This window comes from Aptenodytes patagonicus, chromosome 2 (assembly GCF_965638725.1).
Source record: "Aptenodytes patagonicus chromosome 2, bAptPat1.pri.cur, whole genome shotgun sequence".
In the NCBI taxonomy this organism is placed as follows: Eukaryota; Metazoa; Chordata; class Aves; order Sphenisciformes; family Spheniscidae; genus Aptenodytes; species Aptenodytes patagonicus.
The window spans coordinates 64,787,620-64,808,051 of NC_134950.1; the positions used below are offsets into that span (position 1 = coordinate 64,787,620).

General features: G+C 34.4%; 1 protein-coding gene across 8 annotated transcripts in view; it reads right to left on the reverse strand.

The window, feature by feature from the left end:
• The window catches only part of NETO1 (neuropilin and tolloid like 1), a 77,361-nt gene that overhangs the window by 48,596 nt on the left and 8,333 nt on the right, over window positions 1-20,432 (reverse strand). For all 8 annotated transcript variants that reach the window (XR_012994635.1, XR_012994634.1, XM_076330070.1 and 5 more), the window contains exon 4: window positions 14,190-14,438. Coding sequence is in view for 6 of the 8 variants with exons in the window: in XM_076330070.1 (XP_076186185.1) it covers window positions 14,190-14,438 (249 nt within the window). In the remaining 2 variants the exon portion in view is untranslated. The remainder of the gene's footprint in view (window positions 1-14,189; window positions 14,439-20,432) is intronic.

The following is a 20,432-nucleotide window of genomic DNA, read 5'->3' on the forward strand; positions in this document are numbered from 1 at the left end:
TTTTTAATCATCTGGCTGTATAAGATACCAGAGATGAACGAGACACAATACTCCAGAAAATATGAACCTTAGAGTGGAGACAAGTGAAATAGCCATAGACAAAAAAACATTCATTAGTTTACTGTGCAACTGCTAGATTTTTGAAAGTTATTGGATGAATTGTTGTAGTGCTCTCCAATAACAAAGTCTTCCTATGATTCCAAAAGCCAATGTCACAGAATGTTTTTAAAATGTATTCTATATCCAGAGTAGAAATCTGTTGGTGTTTAGGATCAAAGGGAGAATTCTAGGTTTTCATCCCCACTGGAGACTGAATGCTCTCTTTCTAAAGGAAAAATCAGAAAACTAGAACATATAAAAAAAAGAGTGAAATTCATTTGTTAAACCAAATTGTCAATTCTAATTTTAATTATATGTGCCCACTACAGACACTTTCAGTGAGCAAGAAGAGGTACCCTAAAAGCCACATAGCTCAATGAATTGCTGAGGAAGGCATACCAACACCAAGTCCCAGGAACAACTGCGGGAGAAATAAGTCTTCTGTCCTGTCTTTTTAGCATCCATAGCAGTATAGTTTTCAGTGACACCAGAGCTTTCCTTCTCATTCTGCTACTTTTAGGAGGTTTCCTGCCTAGAAATTGTCCTTTCAGGGAGCACTGAGCTATTGACCCCAGAAGTTTTCCCAAATGTACAAAGCCCTCTCTCTACAGAAGAAGAAGACGTGTTTTCATCAGCCTTAGCTACAGCGTATACTGTGGAGCTTTCTTGGAGATATTCTTGTACTTTCTCTTGTTTCTTCATCTTTTTAACAGCATAGGTTAACAATTTTCTCTGAGGAAGAGTTTCAGTATAGTCCAGTTGTCAGAAAGAAGATAACTCTGTGTGTTAAACTGTGAATTCCTACCTAAATTACCCACAAACTTATGAATTTTACATTTTATTATACAAGATAACATTCAGATATTTAAAGGATATAAATAATATATGGGAAGGGAGCAATAACCCTTCCACTCCTTCCAGTATTATGAAATTCAACTTCTCCTGAGATTATGGGAGGAAAACATTTTGATAAATTTTTGGTTAAGTAAGGCTTTACAGCTAGGTTTTTGACCTTACAGTTCATCTGCTTCCTGTTGGTTACAACTTCATGAGAGTGACATTCCCTTTTGCTCAAATAGATCATTTTTCTCCAATTTCATGCAATTAAAAGTGCCAAAGAACAGTCCAAACCACAATTAATTGCTAATACTGACCTAGCATAGAAATGATCTGTTAGAAACAAGACACTAGGTCAGCTAGGACTTTTAATATTTTGATGAGGAAAACCCTACTGTATGCTTTACTATGTATTTGACTAAACCAAACATAATTCATACCAGCCCTAGGCCCAAATGGTTTCCACTTAAATTAATGAATAAGGATTGTTGCTCCTCAGTAAGAGTAAGACGTTTTGCTATATGCCCACATAGAAAAATCATCAGGATGATAAATTCTAAATCAAAGCATATTGTCTTCAACCTTTTTAATTTTTTCTTTAAACAAGATCATTCTAATGAATCCTCAGTCCTCTTTGAGTATCATTTATGACACATGCTCTGCGTTTACTAACCAATTCTCAAACCGGTTTGTCATGGACATCAGCAAACAAATGGGTCTGTGGGTAACTGGAGATCTGTAATCTAGAGTTTGAATAGAGTTAGATTTGTGTCTATAAAAACTCAGTTACCGCTGACGTTTCCTCACCCCAGAAATTCCAGATCCAGCTATCCCTAAACAGTGATTATATTCAGTATAGATTAGTAAATTTTTAGTTCTATTATCATAACTTGGGAATTTAGATTAAAAAAATATAGTTTCCATGGAATTTAACAGACTTGCAGTTTTTCTCCTCTATTCAAAAGCTACCAGTCTGAAGCGACAATCCGATTTCCACTGGATTTACTCACAGTTTTAATATTGATTCTAACAGAAGCAGGTTTAGGCCCACAATCTGAGATGAATTTAGCAATTGATTTATTGAGTGCTACACTGATTGACTGGCTCAGCCTCATACAGAGAATGAAAACTGGTCTTTTACATCACATTCACCATGAAAAAGCTATTGTGATTCATTGAATCACACTTTGGAAAGGCAGTGTTCGTAAGTCCTTGTGTCTACTTTATACAATGTCCAATATTGCCATTAACTGGCTGAAGAGACTGGGAAAAGAACAACAAAGTGGGTACTGATTAGAGGTTGTCCAGTTCTTCCATTGATGTGGTAATATTCAGAAGAAATAAGGTATCAGGACAGTTTTCACTTTCAGCAGCAGCAGGTCAAACATGATGGTCAGTCACAGCACTTGGGATTTTAAGTATGGGTCAGCCGCTTATCCAACAAGCAGGCAATAATTAAATTTCATTTGACCAGATCAAGTTTTTGGCTGCCAAACAGCAGGATTTTTCCTAGCTTGATTTGAAAGAGTCATTTAAAGCTCTAGTGGTAAAAAAAAAAAAAAAAAAATCAAATAGAAATAAACCTGTTCATTTAAAAGTACTTGGTAAATCATTGATCTATATGTATATTGGAATATCACTGATATGCAATATTCTGGAATACAAACATCTATATTAATGCTACAAATTATTCTTGTGGGGAGAGCATATGCAATTACAGACATTCGAATTACCCAAATCTGATTTTTAAACTACTAAGCCAGTATGCATTTTATTAAAAAAAGCAACCTATAAACTTATTTTATATAATTTCAGTATGGACTTTGTAGTTGGTAGCAGTTAATAACCAACTGTCTAATCCACATATTTAAATCAGCATTAAAGAACAAAATATTTTTAATAATAATTTTCTGCATTCTCTTTTAATATTAATTTTCACATAGAGTTGAGAAATGAGTTACAGGAAAGAAAAGAAAGGAAAGAAAATCAAGAGAAAACAAGAAGTAGTATCATACAATCTTTTATTAACCCACATACTGCAACCAGCAGATTTGATAACATTGTCTCTTGAGCTTCAACTATCAGATAACATCTGGCAAATGATGTTTGTAAGTCCTGTTACACAACATCTTCTGGCTTCTCAGTGTCATCTAGGGGACTGATATGTGACTAGAATAACCCATTTCACACTGCCTGCTTCTGTCATGCTAGTACAAATTTTTAATAATGGATGTGCCACAGACATCAGTTTATTGGAATCTGAATTCTCAGAAAATATTTGGCAATTCTGTTCTCATCATCTTACTTGTGACTCAAGCAATCTTTCTTAACACAAATTGCTGGATATTAGATGTAGTCTTTTGACACCAAAGTATTGAAATAAACTTTCTGCATCTCTAATGTATAATGATCTCTGAAGCAATATTTTTAAAATTTTGATCAAAAGCATTTGCTTACTTATTTTCACAATTTTGCAATTAATTTATTCCTTTCGAGGGCATTCTCAATTGTTTGGTAGATCTCATCATCCTAAACATAAAAAATAAAATTAATCAAAAGTCCGTTTTAGACTGTGTAGCACAGACCAAAACATTTTTTTCTCACAGAAGTTAAATTCTCCTCTACAAATCTATTTGAGGAAACACTGATGTCAGGCACTCATTTACCTAGTGAATTGCAGACTATGCTGTGATCATGTAAACAATGCACATTTGACATAGTTGAGAAGAGTCTTCAGAGCAAGAATAATCTGAGGGCACCAGATCTCTCAATTTCAAAATATATTTATGTACTTGAATATTTGTGGTATTTATTATTTCATGCATTTTTAATAAGAAACAGAAAATGTCTGTCTTGAGAAATGTTTTCGAAGAGCAGAAGTAATTTTACTAACAGTAATATTACCTGATTTGATTATGAATGACTAGCATCTTTTTAGTGAAAAGTTCTCAATTAGACTGTATTGTCCATACGATTGCAAAGCACTCTTAAATCAGATTGGATATATCACAGCAGACCAGAATACAAGACTAAACCCAACCCGCCTGACCGTGCATCCAGCTTCATTAGTATGAATAGAAGTCTCACTCTTAAACCAGAGAAGAATTTGGTCTGTTTAGCCGAAATCTTTTCTGTATTGTATGAAGTTGTAGATAATGCTTTCGTGCATCAGATTATACTAGTTAAATAAACACTGGACTGCAGCAAAACCACTTTGGGAAAAAAAAATTAAAACTTTGAGAAGAGAAGAAGGGTTAAGGAATCCTTTAGTCTTCATTCAGTATTTATAAAGGCAAGTTTTGAAAGTAGTTTTAAATATTTCCTTATAGTAATAAAATAAAATATCACATTTTTATTAATAGAATGTAATTTCTAGCAAATAATCAAGTTTTGTTGGTTTGGGGTTTTTTTGGCTAAAAGGGAAAGAAGAGGCAGACAATACAAATATGAAAAATTTAATTGAATGATAATGAAGTGCCAGGTCCACAAAGAAAATAAACTTCTTAAATTAGAATCTTCCTAAATCCAGTTTTTTTGGTTAAGCGATTGTTTATTTCAACAGATGTCTCACCACCTAAATGTCTTTATGCTTGGTCCTAAATGAATTGAGAAAATAAATGAACAGAGAATGTAGGCACTTTTAAATGTCTGCAGATTGCTGAATAAATGAATGAGTAAAGAGTAAATAAACTAGTGATAAACAGTCATAGCTGCCAACAACATAAAGCATGGCAGACAGACACCATTCTTTGGAAGATCTGCAGCTAAGCTAGCTCAGGCTCAAGAGATCTGAGTTTCTTCATTATTGGAAAGGCATACAATAGAGGCTACTCCTCGGTCCTGACTTCTACTGAGTTCCAAAACCATCTAGAGTGAGGACATGAGATTTTGCAGAAAGAGCAAGATACTAAAGATCATCTTGGCTTTCCCTAGGTACCTCTTGTTTGTGGAGATTTTGTCTGGGAGCTTAACTTCCAATTTATAGAAAAGAACACATGATAACACAAAAAATCACAGGCCTCTTTTCCTATCAATAAATAGTTGTCCCTTTCAAAAAATTATCCTTAAGTACTGCTCCATTTTTATTTTAAAAATCCCATTTGGCAATGAATGCAGTACCACAAGTTTAAGTAGTGGGAATGTAGCAGAAATCTACTGGAAACTTTATTTTATGTTTAAAATTTAAAATCCAAGGAGTGGAACCAGTACTTGTTGTAAATGGTTGCAGAACTAGTATCACTTCATTTTACAACTTGTAAATCAGATTGACAAACTGAGTTGGACCAAAAAACTTATCTGAATGACTTCAGTTCTAAGCATGGTTGAAGAAAATTATACGTTTTTACATACAGAAAATTATTTCATTTCACATGATTCTGAGGTGATTGTTTAGGGACAAGGATATCTAGAGGAAGAAAAGCACAGGAAGACAGACAAATCACTAATCATGATGTTCTAACTCCAACAAAAACTCAACTTACTGTAACAGAATATGAAAACAAGTGAAAACTGGGAGTTAGTGGGTAAGTTGAGCGTACTTAAAGCTATATTAGTGTGATATTGATCAAACAGACAAACACTGAATTGATATATATCTACCACATAATTTGTGTAAAAGTAGAAAACTAGTTTTTAATTCACGAAAAGAGTTGAAGAAATAATAGTTAAGTTCTCCAAAATAAACAAATATTTCATTTTGACTTAGTTCAATAGATGAAAATCTGGAGGACAGTATTTAAACATATTTACCTTTAAGTAAGTAACCAAGCCTAGAGATTGCCCAGATTTAGGCACATGCTTAAATGTGGGCTTCTTGAAGTTCTTTGCTAAATTGGGACTAGATTTAGTGGCTTGTCAGTGCAGCATTTGAGTATAGTAAGCTTAAGCAACTGTTTGGAATTATTCTTGGGCATATCAGAAAGTAATTTCAGAGATTTTTGATGGATTACAGTGTTAAATTATGGTAGCTGTTATTCTTATTTGGCCCAAGGGCCTTAGTGAAATGAACAGGTTTTGCAGAGAAAAAAATAAAAACACCTAGCATTTGGACTTGCCACAATAAAAAATGTGTGCAAATTGAAAATATCTACACATTGAAGATAAATTGAACAAAAATTACCTATTGGCTTTCCCAAACCAAAGAAAAACATTAGCTGTGCTAGTGGCATTCTGCATGTAAAGATGATTTCAAAGATTTGCAGGAATGAAAATTATGTGATTTTTTTTTTTTTTATTTCAAAGCTAACTAATAAAACAACTACAAGATACAGTGTAAATGACATTATTTGACATTATAGAAACAGACCACAGAAGGCTAACAAATTCTGAAACTTTAAATAGGGATTTCAGACACTTGTGGCATCCTGTATTTGGAGGCTGAACTTTTTGTCAACCTTACCCTGTTGACCAGAAGAACATGCTACTTAGAAGATTTTAAAGGAATATCTCTACATAATATGAATTAGTATCATAAGGAAAAAAATCACTTTAATCTACTCAGCATTCACAAACATTAAACAACACTCACAATAAGCAGGTGACTCTTGCATGAACACATTATTACCATTATATACCTCTTTAATATAGATTTTTATATTTTAAAGTTTGGATTCTTTTAAGATTGGACTTAAAAAATTCAACTTCTCACTTCCTCAATTTGTCATGATCATTTTTAGGATAAAATACCTTCAGGTATTGTATACATAACATCCGTTAACATTACTGAGATGAGGTTTGTTTATAACTCCTTAGTGTATGTATAAGATAAAGGTATATATGGTAAAAAGAGCTTGTCAGTAGCTTGAGGTAGGTTATAATTGTACAGAGTGAAAGAGAGAAAGGGAAAAACCAGATAGGAGTAACTCTGGGTGCTCAGAGGCTTGATTCAAGCTCTTGATTTTCCACCAGGTTCATGTCTAGCGATACATACATTGGCTAGAATTAGCCATACAGATGACATTTACCTCCCAGAAATCTTTGTATTTCTGTTCCTCACATGGAAAGGACTATGCATGATAGTATTTCTCTATCCCCACATGGAAAAGACTATGCATGATAGTATTTCTCTACCCCATGAGAGCAGTATATTAAAGATTGCAGGCTCTTTGATATCACATAGTAAGAGAGAAAGAGAAGACAGATCAAAGGCATAGATACTCTAATGGGCCAGCTAAAAGTTTATTTACAAAATAGTTAGGACAAAATTTCTATCAAAGTTGAAGGAAGCATGATCTTACTTTTGGACCTGAGCACCAAAGAAGCTCAAATGTGATATCTGAGATGAAAGAATTACATAGTCTGCATTTCTCAACAGACAGTAAACAAATCAACATTGGTTATAGCCATCAATATCACAAAAGATATACTAAGGTGACAACACACACCTACTAGAACTACAAAATAGAAATACAAAACAATATTCACTAACATTCATCTCAGTACTGGTAAGCAAAAGAGACCCTCTGCATTGACCTCTTTACAGAAAATATGAATACTATGCTCAGAAAATGAACCAATGCTAAACAGTTGATGAGTATACACAACAAAGGCTGAGAGGGGATATATTTTGAATTTGATATATTTACTAACCATTGCATACTGCAAAAATATTCAATTCTAGAAACAGAAACATGACTGACTTTTCCAAAGACTACAGTGTGCAGAATCAGAGCTACTAATTATTGGGCAAAACCTCTTTTTATTAGTTACAGAGGGTTGGGAGCTTTCTAACAGGGGTTTGTGTGCATTTCTTTAAGGAGAATTAGCTAGAAGCACTATTCAAAGAGTAAAAAATCTGTTAAGGAAAGCTAAATATATCAATAAAGATCCTTATTGCTGCTAGAATTGAGAAATACGTCATTAAATGAACAGATGATAACAAAAAAATCAACAATCACAGTTACTTGAACCTATGCAAATATCAAATTAACAAATATGGCTGACTGAAAACAAGTGATACAAACATGGTTTTGTATCTAACATAAAAGCATCATTTTCTATACAGGCAGCTAAAGAATCAGACCACTTGCAACTCTGTGGCTAGAATAAAAAATAGTTCCTCTGCCTAACAGAAGGGCCACAGTCATGCTGATTAGACAAAAGCACTGAGGTGAGTGTCAAGATTTATTGGCTATACCCATAACACCTCAGAAACCTGTAGTTACAATACATAAAGATTAAAATTCAACAGCTTAAGGAATGGATAAGTAAAGAGAAAGAATTGCTTCAATGTCAGCAGAATCTCTGCAGACATCCACATTGCCAAGGTCACTAAGAGAAACTATTACAGGCAACAGTGTTGCCAGGATGAGACCACAACACAATCAGCCAGAAGTGCATCCCAGTAAGAGCCATTACAAAATCTGCCAGATAAGGAAGTCAGATGATCTGGAACAACTTTGAAGAGTATTCAAAAACTCCTTACTCACTACATATGAGGCACGACGTTTCTCATTTTTTTTCCCTGAAGAAATAGGTGTTAAAATATTTGAATGAGAACTACCAAGTAAGATACTTAACATCAGGTTTTGGAGGTATTATTCTGAATATGCATATTAGTAGAGAAAATTCTCATTGTAAACAAGTTTTTTTCCAAACGCTTGTGGAAGATGACTACCCAAGCTTTCTGTTCAGTACAAATTCCATATTATCTTCCCCACTCTGCCATTTCCAAGTGCTTCACAAACATTACCAAGAAATCAAGAATTAATAGGGAAAACAAATGCCCAGGGCTCACTGGTTATTTCCATATTTTGCAAGTGTTTAACGCAAAGGGTAATCACTCTATACCAGACCTAAGGTTAAGCTAGCTCAGCATAGTATTTACATAAAGCCAAGAGGGTATCCTTAGGGGAAAGAGCATAAGAAAAGGACCATATTTAAGGAAAATCCTCTCCTGCCTCTATGATTTAGTTTTAATTGTTCTGTAACAAGTAATAATATAAACTATTTGGGGAATTATGACAGTGGTCATGTAAAAACGCAGCTTAAACTAAAAATGTTGGTTTTCTAGTATTATTTTTGAATGCACATCTAAGCTTGCTAAAGGTTCCTCCCAGGTGCTTCTGAAAAGACAGACTTTTTGTCAGAGAAATGTGGTTCCTCTGTAAATAATATTTAGCCATGCAACACCATAATGACCTTTATTGGCGAGATCACCTACATATCAAGAAAGGTATTTCCTTTGGAGGTAGAAAATAATTGTTTGTACCTCTACTGCAGTACAATATCCTACTAAACCTCCTCTAGAAGTCTGTGTTCAACTTGTTGTGGAACGGATACAGAGAAAAGATTCTTGGAGAGAGGAAGGGTGGTACTGATGGCAGGGAGAACAAAGAGTCTATGGCATAAAAAGACAGTACAAGGATTTGGCTTGTGTAGACAAGCAAACTGACATCTTAAGAAAGAGATGACTGCCATCTCTAAGCTCATGATGCAGCGGCATATAGTCCTGGTGAGAAAAGAAGTTTCAAAGTTAACAAGTAATGTTGGTATAAGAAGGCAAAGACATAAGCTGGCTATGAATAATTTTAGGTAAGAAATCAGAAGAACATTCTTAATAATTTGGATCCTGGAACAGCACAGGAAGTGCTGAGGGCTAAAAATCTCAACAAATAAAACAAATTCACACTTTTCTTTTTAAACATCAGAAGGTTCTGGCTCAAAAGTTTAAACGAAGAGTTATAATGAGTAATTTCTCATAATTTCAAACCAACTCTGATCCCAAAGGAAAAAGATTGACTCATTCAGAGTCGTATGACTCTGACATTGTTTATTGTTTCTCAAAAAACTTAACTGGATTACAAGTTGGTTAAAAGTTGTTGTCACTGCTGATGTTAACTTAGAAGCAATCAGACCAAGTTCAGAAGAGAACAGGAAAATAAATAAACAAATAAATAAAAGCAAGTGAGCAAGCTCCCACAAGTATTCAGCTGTCCCAGATGCTTGGGAAATACCCCTTACTTAAATACACATAAAGCAGGACATGGACATTAGATGGCAAAATGATTTGACAATATCTTATCTAAGTTCTTTAGAACTGTGATTGAATTTAATAAATTCACATTAAATTTTTCATCAGTCCTAAAATATGGAAATTCCCCAAACAGGAAGAATTCGGGTTGGTTTTCTTTTCCTCAAGATAGATGATGTCATTATTCTATTACTCTGACATTCTACAGCTACTTGTACCACTGCAATTAGGATGTAAAAGTACCATTATTCTGATTAGACGGTGTTTTACGCTCCACTTTTCAGGACATAAGAGTATAAAGCTTTTTTTTTTTTCCCCATTATCAGGCATTTGAACAGAAAACATTACTGACTGACCTTTATATTAATGAGGCTAAATAAAAACACAGATGGCTTCTACTAAGTGAAGGAACTGAAAGCAATGATGTGCTATCTTAAGCCACTGTCCTGCAAAATCAGGGACCAGGATAAACAGAAATCTGATTATTCTAGCTGAGTAAGAAAGCTCAAATAAACATATCCTCTCTGTGTTTGAATCCTTGTCTACACTAAAAAATTTACTCATTTTAAAGAATGGCTATAAAGAATAAGTCCCCTTGAAGTAATACTTGATATTTTCTACACAAAATAGTTATTCAACACAATTTCAGAAAACTTTTTAGGAAAAAAATAGGGTTACAGATTGAGTCCAAGGACCCAGAGATGTGAAATGAAATTTCAGGCGTAGGCCTTTCAATGACCCAAAGAATGACAAAACAAAAGCAAGAAAGAATTGTCACGTGACTTGTGTCATGTGTCTTTCCTTAGCCAATCATATTTGCATTCAAAATGAACCAGAGCAACCTGAAAATATTGTAGTTTGAAATGTTATTTCTTTTATACATGAGATTTAAAAAAAAAAACAACAAAATATTTGTATATATTTATGAAGGTTTCATAGGTTCAGATAGTTCCATTTATAAATGATCACAGTTAATATCAGCATTTAACAAAAAAAAATTAAAATAGTACATAAAGAGTAAATATGTTTTGTTTTGCTTATAAGTTCTCATATATACAAAATGGTTGAAAATTTACTTTACAACCAAATTGCATTTGGTTATTACCAGTATTCAGCTGTAATAACATAAAAGAAAAAGACAACTTCTTCGCTTAGCCCAGAGTTTTGACATTTAAAATAGTCAATATTTGTACCATACACACAACTTCATTCAACCACATCTTGCTTAACCTTATAATTTATAAAATCACAAAAATTAAAGCATAAATTATCCTCTTAATAAGGAACTTTTTTGCAAAATTTTCAGTAGTTTTACCAGTTACTAAGTGTGTTTGTGCTGGTTTTGTGTGTAGTGCTGGATTTGTCATTAAAATTGTTTCTTCTGCTAGATCTCACCTTTTAGAGTGCTTAAAAGTGCTCTGAAAAAAAATCTATTTAAATGGAACAGAATTTATGGCAAGAGAATTATGTTTGTTTCAAGACGCCTGAAACCCCAGCCTGTTGAGAGACTGTTGAAACTCCACTGGACTTTTGTATCGGTGGATGGAGTTCCAACCATTTCAATACCAAGGAGTCAAAGAACTTATTAAACAGAAAAGTTCTAGTAATTGCAAAATATTAGTCTATTCCTTAGGATTGTTCTATATAATTTCTTTTTTTAGGACTTAGTCCAAACTAGATTTAAGATGCCTCAGGTGACAGGGCTCTTTCCATTTGCACAGACTAATAGAACTTCATTGGAACATTTTTCCTGATACCCAAATTGATCTTTTTTTTAACTTCCTTCAGTTAGCTGGTTTTGGACACCCTGGAGACATAGTAAATAATTTCTTTCCCTGCTTCTCCAGGTACCATTCAAATAATAATAAATGGTTTCACCTTCAATTTAGTCAAATTTACTTAATTTTTTTTTTTTAAATTTTGCCACACATCCACACATTCAACATGACATTTCTTGTCTTTATCAACAAACCAGAACCTCCATCAAGATATCGAATGCAAAAGTGGCAGCTGAGGAACATTTCAGGGGTCGGTGGGGACCACACAGGTGGGGAGCATCAAAGATTGCTGGTACTAAAGAAATAGTTCTGTTGCACGTGTCACTAGGATGTAAAAAGCCTCCTATGCAGGCTGCAGTTAGGCAGGGTGTGTTGCTTGTACCCAGTGAGACGGATGCAACAAACTGCATCTCCCCTGAGTGTTCAGCTGCTCTAGACACCAAAATTTCCAAATGAGTCTTTGCTTTGGATCATTTTCTTGATGTTCTTGACATTCTTTAAAGAGAGGTTAGCTGAAAATTTTCTTCTGATCTCTCCTTTGTTCATAACTTAATTTCGTAAGTTGTCACTACCCAAGATGGATCTAGATGGTTTAGGTGATAATTTCTGGAGGTAATTCCTCTCTATGCTACTCTTTTATACACTCTTGAAAGCCATCACTCTTTTTGATGAGTTGACAGTGACCCCTTCCACTGGACACATTTGGACAACAGATCTCAAAATGTCAAGTCTTATGCACGCCTACATAATAAAGGACTGGTCAAGTAATCATGCAGAATGAGAATTGCTTCCTGTTACTGGTGATCAAGGAGGCAGAAGTGCTGTTTTGAACTTGTCAGATTAATCATATTCTCATTTTGGCCAATATTCCTAGAAACCCTCTATCATTTGCAGAGCTTCCTACCGAAATCTATGGAGGAAAAAAAAAAAAGAAAAAAAGGAAGAAAAAAGAAAAAAGACATAGCTATTCCATCTGAAGTCTAGAATAATTTATGCTGCTATAGCAATTTACCAGCATTGATCTCTGTGTAGAAACCCACCTTACATCAGTAGAAAAGGAATGAGGATAAAACATGGTCCATGAAATTGTTTTTCAGTTGAGAGTTTTTTAGAGAGAATAAGCTGCAGATTGTGCTATGAACATCTTTTCAACCATAATACATAACCTTTTGAAACAAGAAGGACATGAAATCTAAAGCAAAGAACTTTTGGCAGAGGTGAGAAGCAAAATGGCAAAAGCCCACAGAGCCATGGTAAATGAGATAAAAATTTAACTCACTTTTCAGACACAAGTATGTGTGGATATAGTAAAATTTCATCCATTGTCTTTGCATTACATAGATACATGTATCTGGCTGTCAGGTTATTTGCTACAGAAATTCTGTGTTCTGTTGCTGTTTGAACCTTCCAAATATATTTACCCTCTGGAAGACAGTATCTTTGACTTAAAAGAAAATTAAAATATGCTGGGTAGTTTTATAACTATTTTCCTTGCATTAAGGAAAGAAAACCACATAGAGGAACATTCAAGTAGTCCTGCTATCTTCTATGATGCTACTGGAATAATTAAGCAAGCAGAATTTGGGGCCTGTTAATTTTAGCAGATATTCTAAAGAATATTGTTCCACCTAATACAACAATTTAGCTGAAACAATAGTGACATAATTGACAAAATTACATAATAATTACAGTGCTTTAAAGCAAGCTATATTAAGGTATGACTCATCACTCAATACATAAGAAGGTACAGAACTACGTCAAATCCAGCAGTGCAGTGCAGTATAGTGTAGCCGCAGCCAAAAATGAAATTTAAAATCAGCAATCTTTTGTTAATAAATGGGGGGAGGAGAGGAATTAATGAAAAGTATGACTATGAATTTTGTTTTACTTTAATAAATTAAATTTTAAAAGTGACAATGAAAAATTGTACAATTACAATTAAGATTTACATCTTTTTTACAAAAATATGTAATACATTTTACTACTTGAACCTCATGCTTCCTCTGGCAATACTTGTAAGAGTTTGCTTTATTGAAAATGGAGAACTATTCCACTCCTCAGTTGGGGAAATGATTGGTGAAGTGGAAAAGCAATGATGAAATTTTCAGAGATAATTACTTTTTTTTTTTATTAGAATACTTTATCAATGATCATTTTGAAAGAATGCACAGTGTGACAATCAAGCATAAAACACATAACTTCCCATGAAACATTTTAAATTATTTTCTATAATAGAATTTGATTGAAAACAATTATTTTAAAAACTGCAGAGGCTGAATACATGCATCTTGGACAAACCTGTACCGAAAATTTCTTCCTTGAATAAGCCTTACTTATTATGCAAAAGATATGTATATACCTTCTATCATTTTCCTATCTGTTAATACTTTCCTTGATAATAAAAATAGTCCCAGTTAAAGATATTATTCAACAGCACAATTATACATCATTAGCAAGGTTACTATGCTAAGTTCTTTTATCAAAGTGTGATGGTTTGTACTCACCAGGTGTAAAATTATACCGAGCAGAAAACCCGATAGATTCCAGCTCACCATCAGCAAAAAATTTAATCCATAGGAATCTGCCACTGGATTTTATCATGGGTGGATTTTGCTGTCCACAGAAACGTCCAATGATTGGGGAAAAGCCAAAAGGTCCATCTCGTACTTCAATATGGTCAAATTTACACTCCCAAGAAGGCTCTATGGAATATTTTTCATCAAAGTGTAGTTCAATGCATTGTCTAGGGGCAGCTAGATGAAAAGAAAATTATCTTATTATTTTCTAAACCAAAACCCTTCAAACTTAAATGAAAATCAACTATATATATTTTGTATGCATCTTAATATTTTGCTTAAAAACTTGTTTGAAAATTAGTACATCTATATTTTTATAGATTTTACACCATCAGCTTACTTGTCTATTCTTTTCCTTTAAAAAAGTGCTCATGACAGCAGTTTTTAGCAAAACTAAGATAGCTATGATGTAAAGCAAAATACAGTTTAGGAACAATTGGTTCAAACACAAAATCTTTCTAAGAAACTTATGCATCTGGAAAACCAGCGTTTTCTTATATTTGGGGGGAAGAAATGTTAATCAGAATACTTTTTTATCTAGTGCTCACAAAGGTGAAGAAAAAACTGATCAGAACTGTGCTATAGTAAGAAGGACAAATTCTGTTCCTATATGTATTGCAGTCAATGACAAGCTTGAGTGTAATTGCTTATACTCAGAATTACTTATCATTTGAAACATAAAGACAAGTGTAGTGAATTCTCACTTAAGAAACTAGATAAGGATGAAGCAAAATTAACATCTAACTAAAGAGCAAACAATATTCTACTGAAAACCTTGAAGAAACTTTATAGTGGTCACTTAATTAAACATAAAAAACGTCTTTATTCATAGATACTAAGGCTAGTGGCAGTCAGAATGATCTCTAAAACAAATATTCCCTGGCATCTCCTGTATAAAGCAAAATAGTTACTGGTTGAACTACAGTCTTTTCTTAAAAAGAGAAAAAAAAAAATCATGGTTTTGTCTACAAATTTTAACATGTAGCATCCCTGGGGTACACTGTTCCTACATTTAATCCTGTCCATAGCAAAAAAAGTATGCCTTCAGTGTCTAGATCATGGTGCAATATAGCCTTTTGCTCACAAAGCCTTCTGCTAAGGCAAGGGTTGTTTGTGTCACTGCCTGCTGTGCCTCTCATGGGATCATGTCCTACAATTTACACATCTTAGAAGAGGTTGAAATTGTGATGAGCTTTGCCTGAGTTACCATTCTTTTCACATGAAAACATGCAATATCAAACTCCAAGCTGAGTGCATAAGCTTAACATGGAAACTGCTGCCACTCCAGCAGTCGGTATCCTTCCATTTCTTTCCTCGGGAATAATAGGAAAACTATCAGTGTGACCAGAACCTGCATCTTGTATGTATTTTGAAGTGTTTTCAATTGAAACTTTTGGGATGAGCTCATTACTCACACAAGAAGGGAGACTATTTAAGATGAACTAAGTAAGAAGACATTAGGTAAATCTTGTAATCTTTACATAAGAACACACAGTCAGATCCCATTTACAACTATTTCATGTAAATAAATACAGCCTCATTTTATAAGAGGCACTAAAGAAGCAAGTTAATAAAACATGTTATTTGAGAAGATTATTTTAATAGCTTTACTTTCAATGTTAATATAATTGGGTGATTGATATTTACTGAAATATTTAATTTAACATAAGAAAGAAACCTTATAAACTGTTCTCAATTTGAAGGAATTCACATTTAGGGAAGTACTTACTATTGGCTTGTTGTTATTTATAACGATTTACAGGAAATTTGTGATCTTTGTGCCCGCGCAAATTCAATAGCAAAATCAAAACCTAAAATTTTACATATAATTGCACCAAATTCACAGTCCATGGAAATGAAACTACTTTGAAAGTATGAAAAAACCTTACAAAATTAAAATCAGATAATAAAGCTTGTAAAGATCTTATTAATGCTACCCTTGGTGAGGTATGAAGACCAAAGTAGATCTTTTAGGTTATAGTAAAAGCCTGAATAACAGGAAGACATACATCGATTAATTTTATTCAGATGTTTCTACCCTTGACTTCACATATTTATAACAAATATTGATTGAAACTTAACTAAGAAATACTAGGGCAGAAGAGAGCAATCAGCACCTTTCAATTTGGGATCATATTTTGTATGCTCTTATTCCATTTAAGGAGATTTGTTGAGAACTACTCATCATTCACCTAGGGACTGCAGAGTCAGGTATCAGAAACTCCATTCTGACAACACTTTAGGTAATCTTAAGAATGCTCATTAAAGCTTGAAAATCTTATATAGTCACTATTCATATATGTATTTGAAACAATATGCTATTAACCTACCTAAAGCTTTATTGTAATGTTTTAATGTTGTAAACTAGATATGAAGATAAATTCTGCTAGTATTGTTAGTGTCAGACAGCATCATACCACAGTGTATGGCTGCTCTGCAACAGCAACACGGCAACAAAGAGATACCTGCTTCAAAAAAGGCTTACGCCATTAATGTAACACATTTGTCCTTTATAAACTTCCTGTGTTACTCTATTTCATACCAAGGGGAGGCTTACAAGTGCTGGCCCTTAGTTAAACCCTTAACAGGTCTTCTCTGAATCCAAGACTCATGTAACGTATGATAAAAATGGGCATGAGGCCCCCTCTAAGTTATATAGCTCAGTCATTTGGTATGATTTTTGGTGTTGAAAAGGAGCCCTAAAGCCAATTATAGCCTCAATATAATATAAAAGGAGTCTTTGTGGGTAAAAGAGAATCAGGCCTACAGTTACACATGCGATCTATTGACTCAGTGAAAGCACGGCCTGAGAAAAAACTGCACAATTTCCACAACCTCCACGTAGCTCTCTGAATCTCACATTACAAACTAGTTTTATGATCAGAATATTACTATAGTTTACTCTTCTCTGCTTTTATTTATTTTTCAACAAAGTCAAGACGAGGCTTTTCCTAGTGAAGCTCAGTTCTTGCTAGAGGATCAGAGAGAATCCCATCAGCTCAAGGAGCACTCAAGAAAGAGTTTCTACTTTCCCCCAAAGCTCCCACGTGTAGAGGCTGCTCCACATAAGAAAGGAGAATTGACTATTCATTAGCACCGTTTCTCCACTGCTAAATAAAACGAGGCTGGGGAACAAGTTTGGGGGCTGGACCACTGACCATTCACACTCCTTAAATGTTGAAATCACCTTCTGGCACCATTTTGGCTGTGACAGTGAGAACTGCCAAAACCCGTTCTTAGGCACGATGTGGTGGTTCGCATCAGTCAAGGACCATTCACCGCAAGCAGTTCGTATCTGTACTCTTGACCGGGAGGGTGAAAGGAGTTATTCTGTACGTGTGTGATTGTGCCTATCAGCCTTAAGGCCAGTGAACATTTCCTGACCTGTTTTAGGTATTAGTATAGGTACTGCCTGTGTCCCAGCCTGCTCTGCAAGCTAGTCCAAACAGGACGAGGTCCTTTCTCCTAACTCTCCCGAGGAATGTAACACTTTGTGTTTCTGTAACTGTGAGGACTGCGGTGATCACAAAAGATCGGGCAAAGGGAGGAAGGGATGCTGTACACGCATCCATGCATCTTTTCATCATGTGTTTTTAAATGCACCTCTGTGCCTCATCTTGTACGATATTTAGAGTTAAAGGTTAAATGTTTTGTTTGCAATAACCTACCTAAGAAACAAAATTATTCAAAACTTCCTGGAAATGACCGTAAGGGATGAAAACACACAATTCAAACTCCCAACTTTAACTTCCTTTTTGTGAAAAAGGTATCATTTCAGACTTATACTCTGGCTTTAGCACAGGGTTTCTTTGCCAAATGCAAGCTAGAACAAACAGGTATTGTATAAATACACATCCTGTGCCACAGCTTTTGCAACAAAGTGTGTGCAAATGTGGTCACAGTAAAACTTACAGAAATACAGTGAGAACAAGTCCAGAATAATGACTAATAATAATGTATTATTATTACAAAACCAAAACTAAACAAACAAACAAAAAGCCCAGAATATGCAATTCTTCCAGACTGGATTGGAATCTGGCCATTTAATCAGAAAAGGAGGGATAGAGAGGTCATTTTTGGTATCCTTATTCACAGATAAAGCCCATTCACATCTTCAGAATGCTTTCTGTGGCTACAATATCAGGAAAAGTTGTTGTCAAGTCCAAATGAAATATATGGAAACGGTCTCATAAAATTATTTTACAATAATCTTCCATATTTAGTTTTCAATTATCTTTCTTCAAAAATGTTTAATACCATGGAAAGACTACTTAATGCTTGCATGTCTTGTCATATTTTTCATCTAATTATCTTACACAAGTGCTGTCTTGAGATTTTACATTCACTGAAAAAAAAGGCATTGGGTTCCAACTTGCGGTAGAAGAACAGTTGCAGCAAAAACACACAATTATGGTTTTAATTCTGATCAGCTTCTAAGTCTGTGTAAGTGACAGCTGAAATTAAGAGAGAAATCTGTTTCAATTTACCAGACTGCATGGAAATGAGACATTGAACTCAACACTTACCCCCACCTATCTGAACTGCTATATGACTAATAGTTTTCAATAATCCTTGGTCTTTCTGGTTGTCTAGCTATTATTTATTATAAGATATAATATTAATAATATATAATATATATTATTTATTATAAGAAAGCCACCTATAACCTCCTTTTAAAAGAGGATTCTTCTCTTGTTTTGATGAAAACTTTTTGAACACAAAAATCACTGTGAAATACAAAAGGACTTTGAGCAGAGATTTTTCGTACAGGGATACATGATCATTTTCTAACACCTGTGAAATATCTAGGATTAAAGAGTTTAATGGTCTTCAGTGAAAACATCAAGACCTTCAAGAGAGCTAACTCTAAATGTCCACAAACATATAATGTGGAAGATTTATTTCATATCTCTGTAAAGCAATTCTAGTCCATACCTATATTTATAAATAAACATTTAATTATTAAAAACTGAAAAATTGATAAAATCTTACAAGTATTTCACTTACAGGATTTCCAGACAAATTCTTAAGATATATTGTGTAAAGCATGACTATGCCGCTCCCCAAATATTTTTAACACGAACAAAAGCCTTTGCTCCTACAAAATCTCCTGTGCAAATTTCCCTTTGGAGCACACATGCCAAATTTTCTGCAGTCTGGCAAAGGCTAATGCTGCCAGTGCTGCGGTTGTTCTGGGCAGCTGTGAACTTTGCCAGGTTAGAGTCAGGAATATGCGAAACAAGGGTGAAATTGGGCCCAACAGGGAATTTAATGTGTACACTCAGCTATTTCCTACGTTTTCTATATGCCCAATAAGACTGAAAGAAAAAAAAGAACAAATTCTCAATGCATTTTGAAAGGCAGATGGGATTCACCAGAAGCTCCTCTATGGCATTATAATTTTTGTACTGAGTCCATGACTTCTGGATGACCTAAAGGATTTCTTTTAGAAAGGCATCCAGTCTGGACTTAACATTCCTAGTTGTTCCAATAGTTAATTGTATTACTACTAAAATAGAAGAAAAGAAAAAAAAAAGGAAAAGAAAAAGAAACTTCTAGCTGTTTGATCTGCTTATGCCTTTGACTGCTAGGGTAGAAGCCTCTGCAGTCAGAAATCCTCTTCTCTTTTAGAAACAGTCTATGATCATGGCAGTTTTTGCCATCTCCTTTACTTCACCAAAGTAATTTTGAAATGATAAAAGGCTTGCATACATTTAAAATGAGCTACAATGTGGGGGAAAAAATTGTTTCATAAGATGAAATTCAATTTTATTACAACACACTACATGCTGGAGTCCTCAGTCCAGTCCACTAAAGTCGGTAGGAATTGTGTTTGAGGGAAGCCGTCAGAATTTGCCCTAGATTGTGTTTGATAGCAAAAAATGAAGGAACGAAAGCAGGCAGGTAGGAAGGAACCTGGTGATTGGTATATGTATTTAAACTCACATCATACAGCTGTCAGTATGGTATAGACAGTCCTAGTATGCTGAACTCTCTAAGACATACAAAGGGGAGATAGCAACGTGGGAATGCTATTACGGATCATATTGACAGTCCCCCTAGTTTGGTATTTGGTATTCAACAGCAGCCAGAAGCTATTTGAAGCGTATTGGAATCTCAGTAACAAATATAGGAATGAGACGCATATGGACATGTTTCTGTCTTACTCTA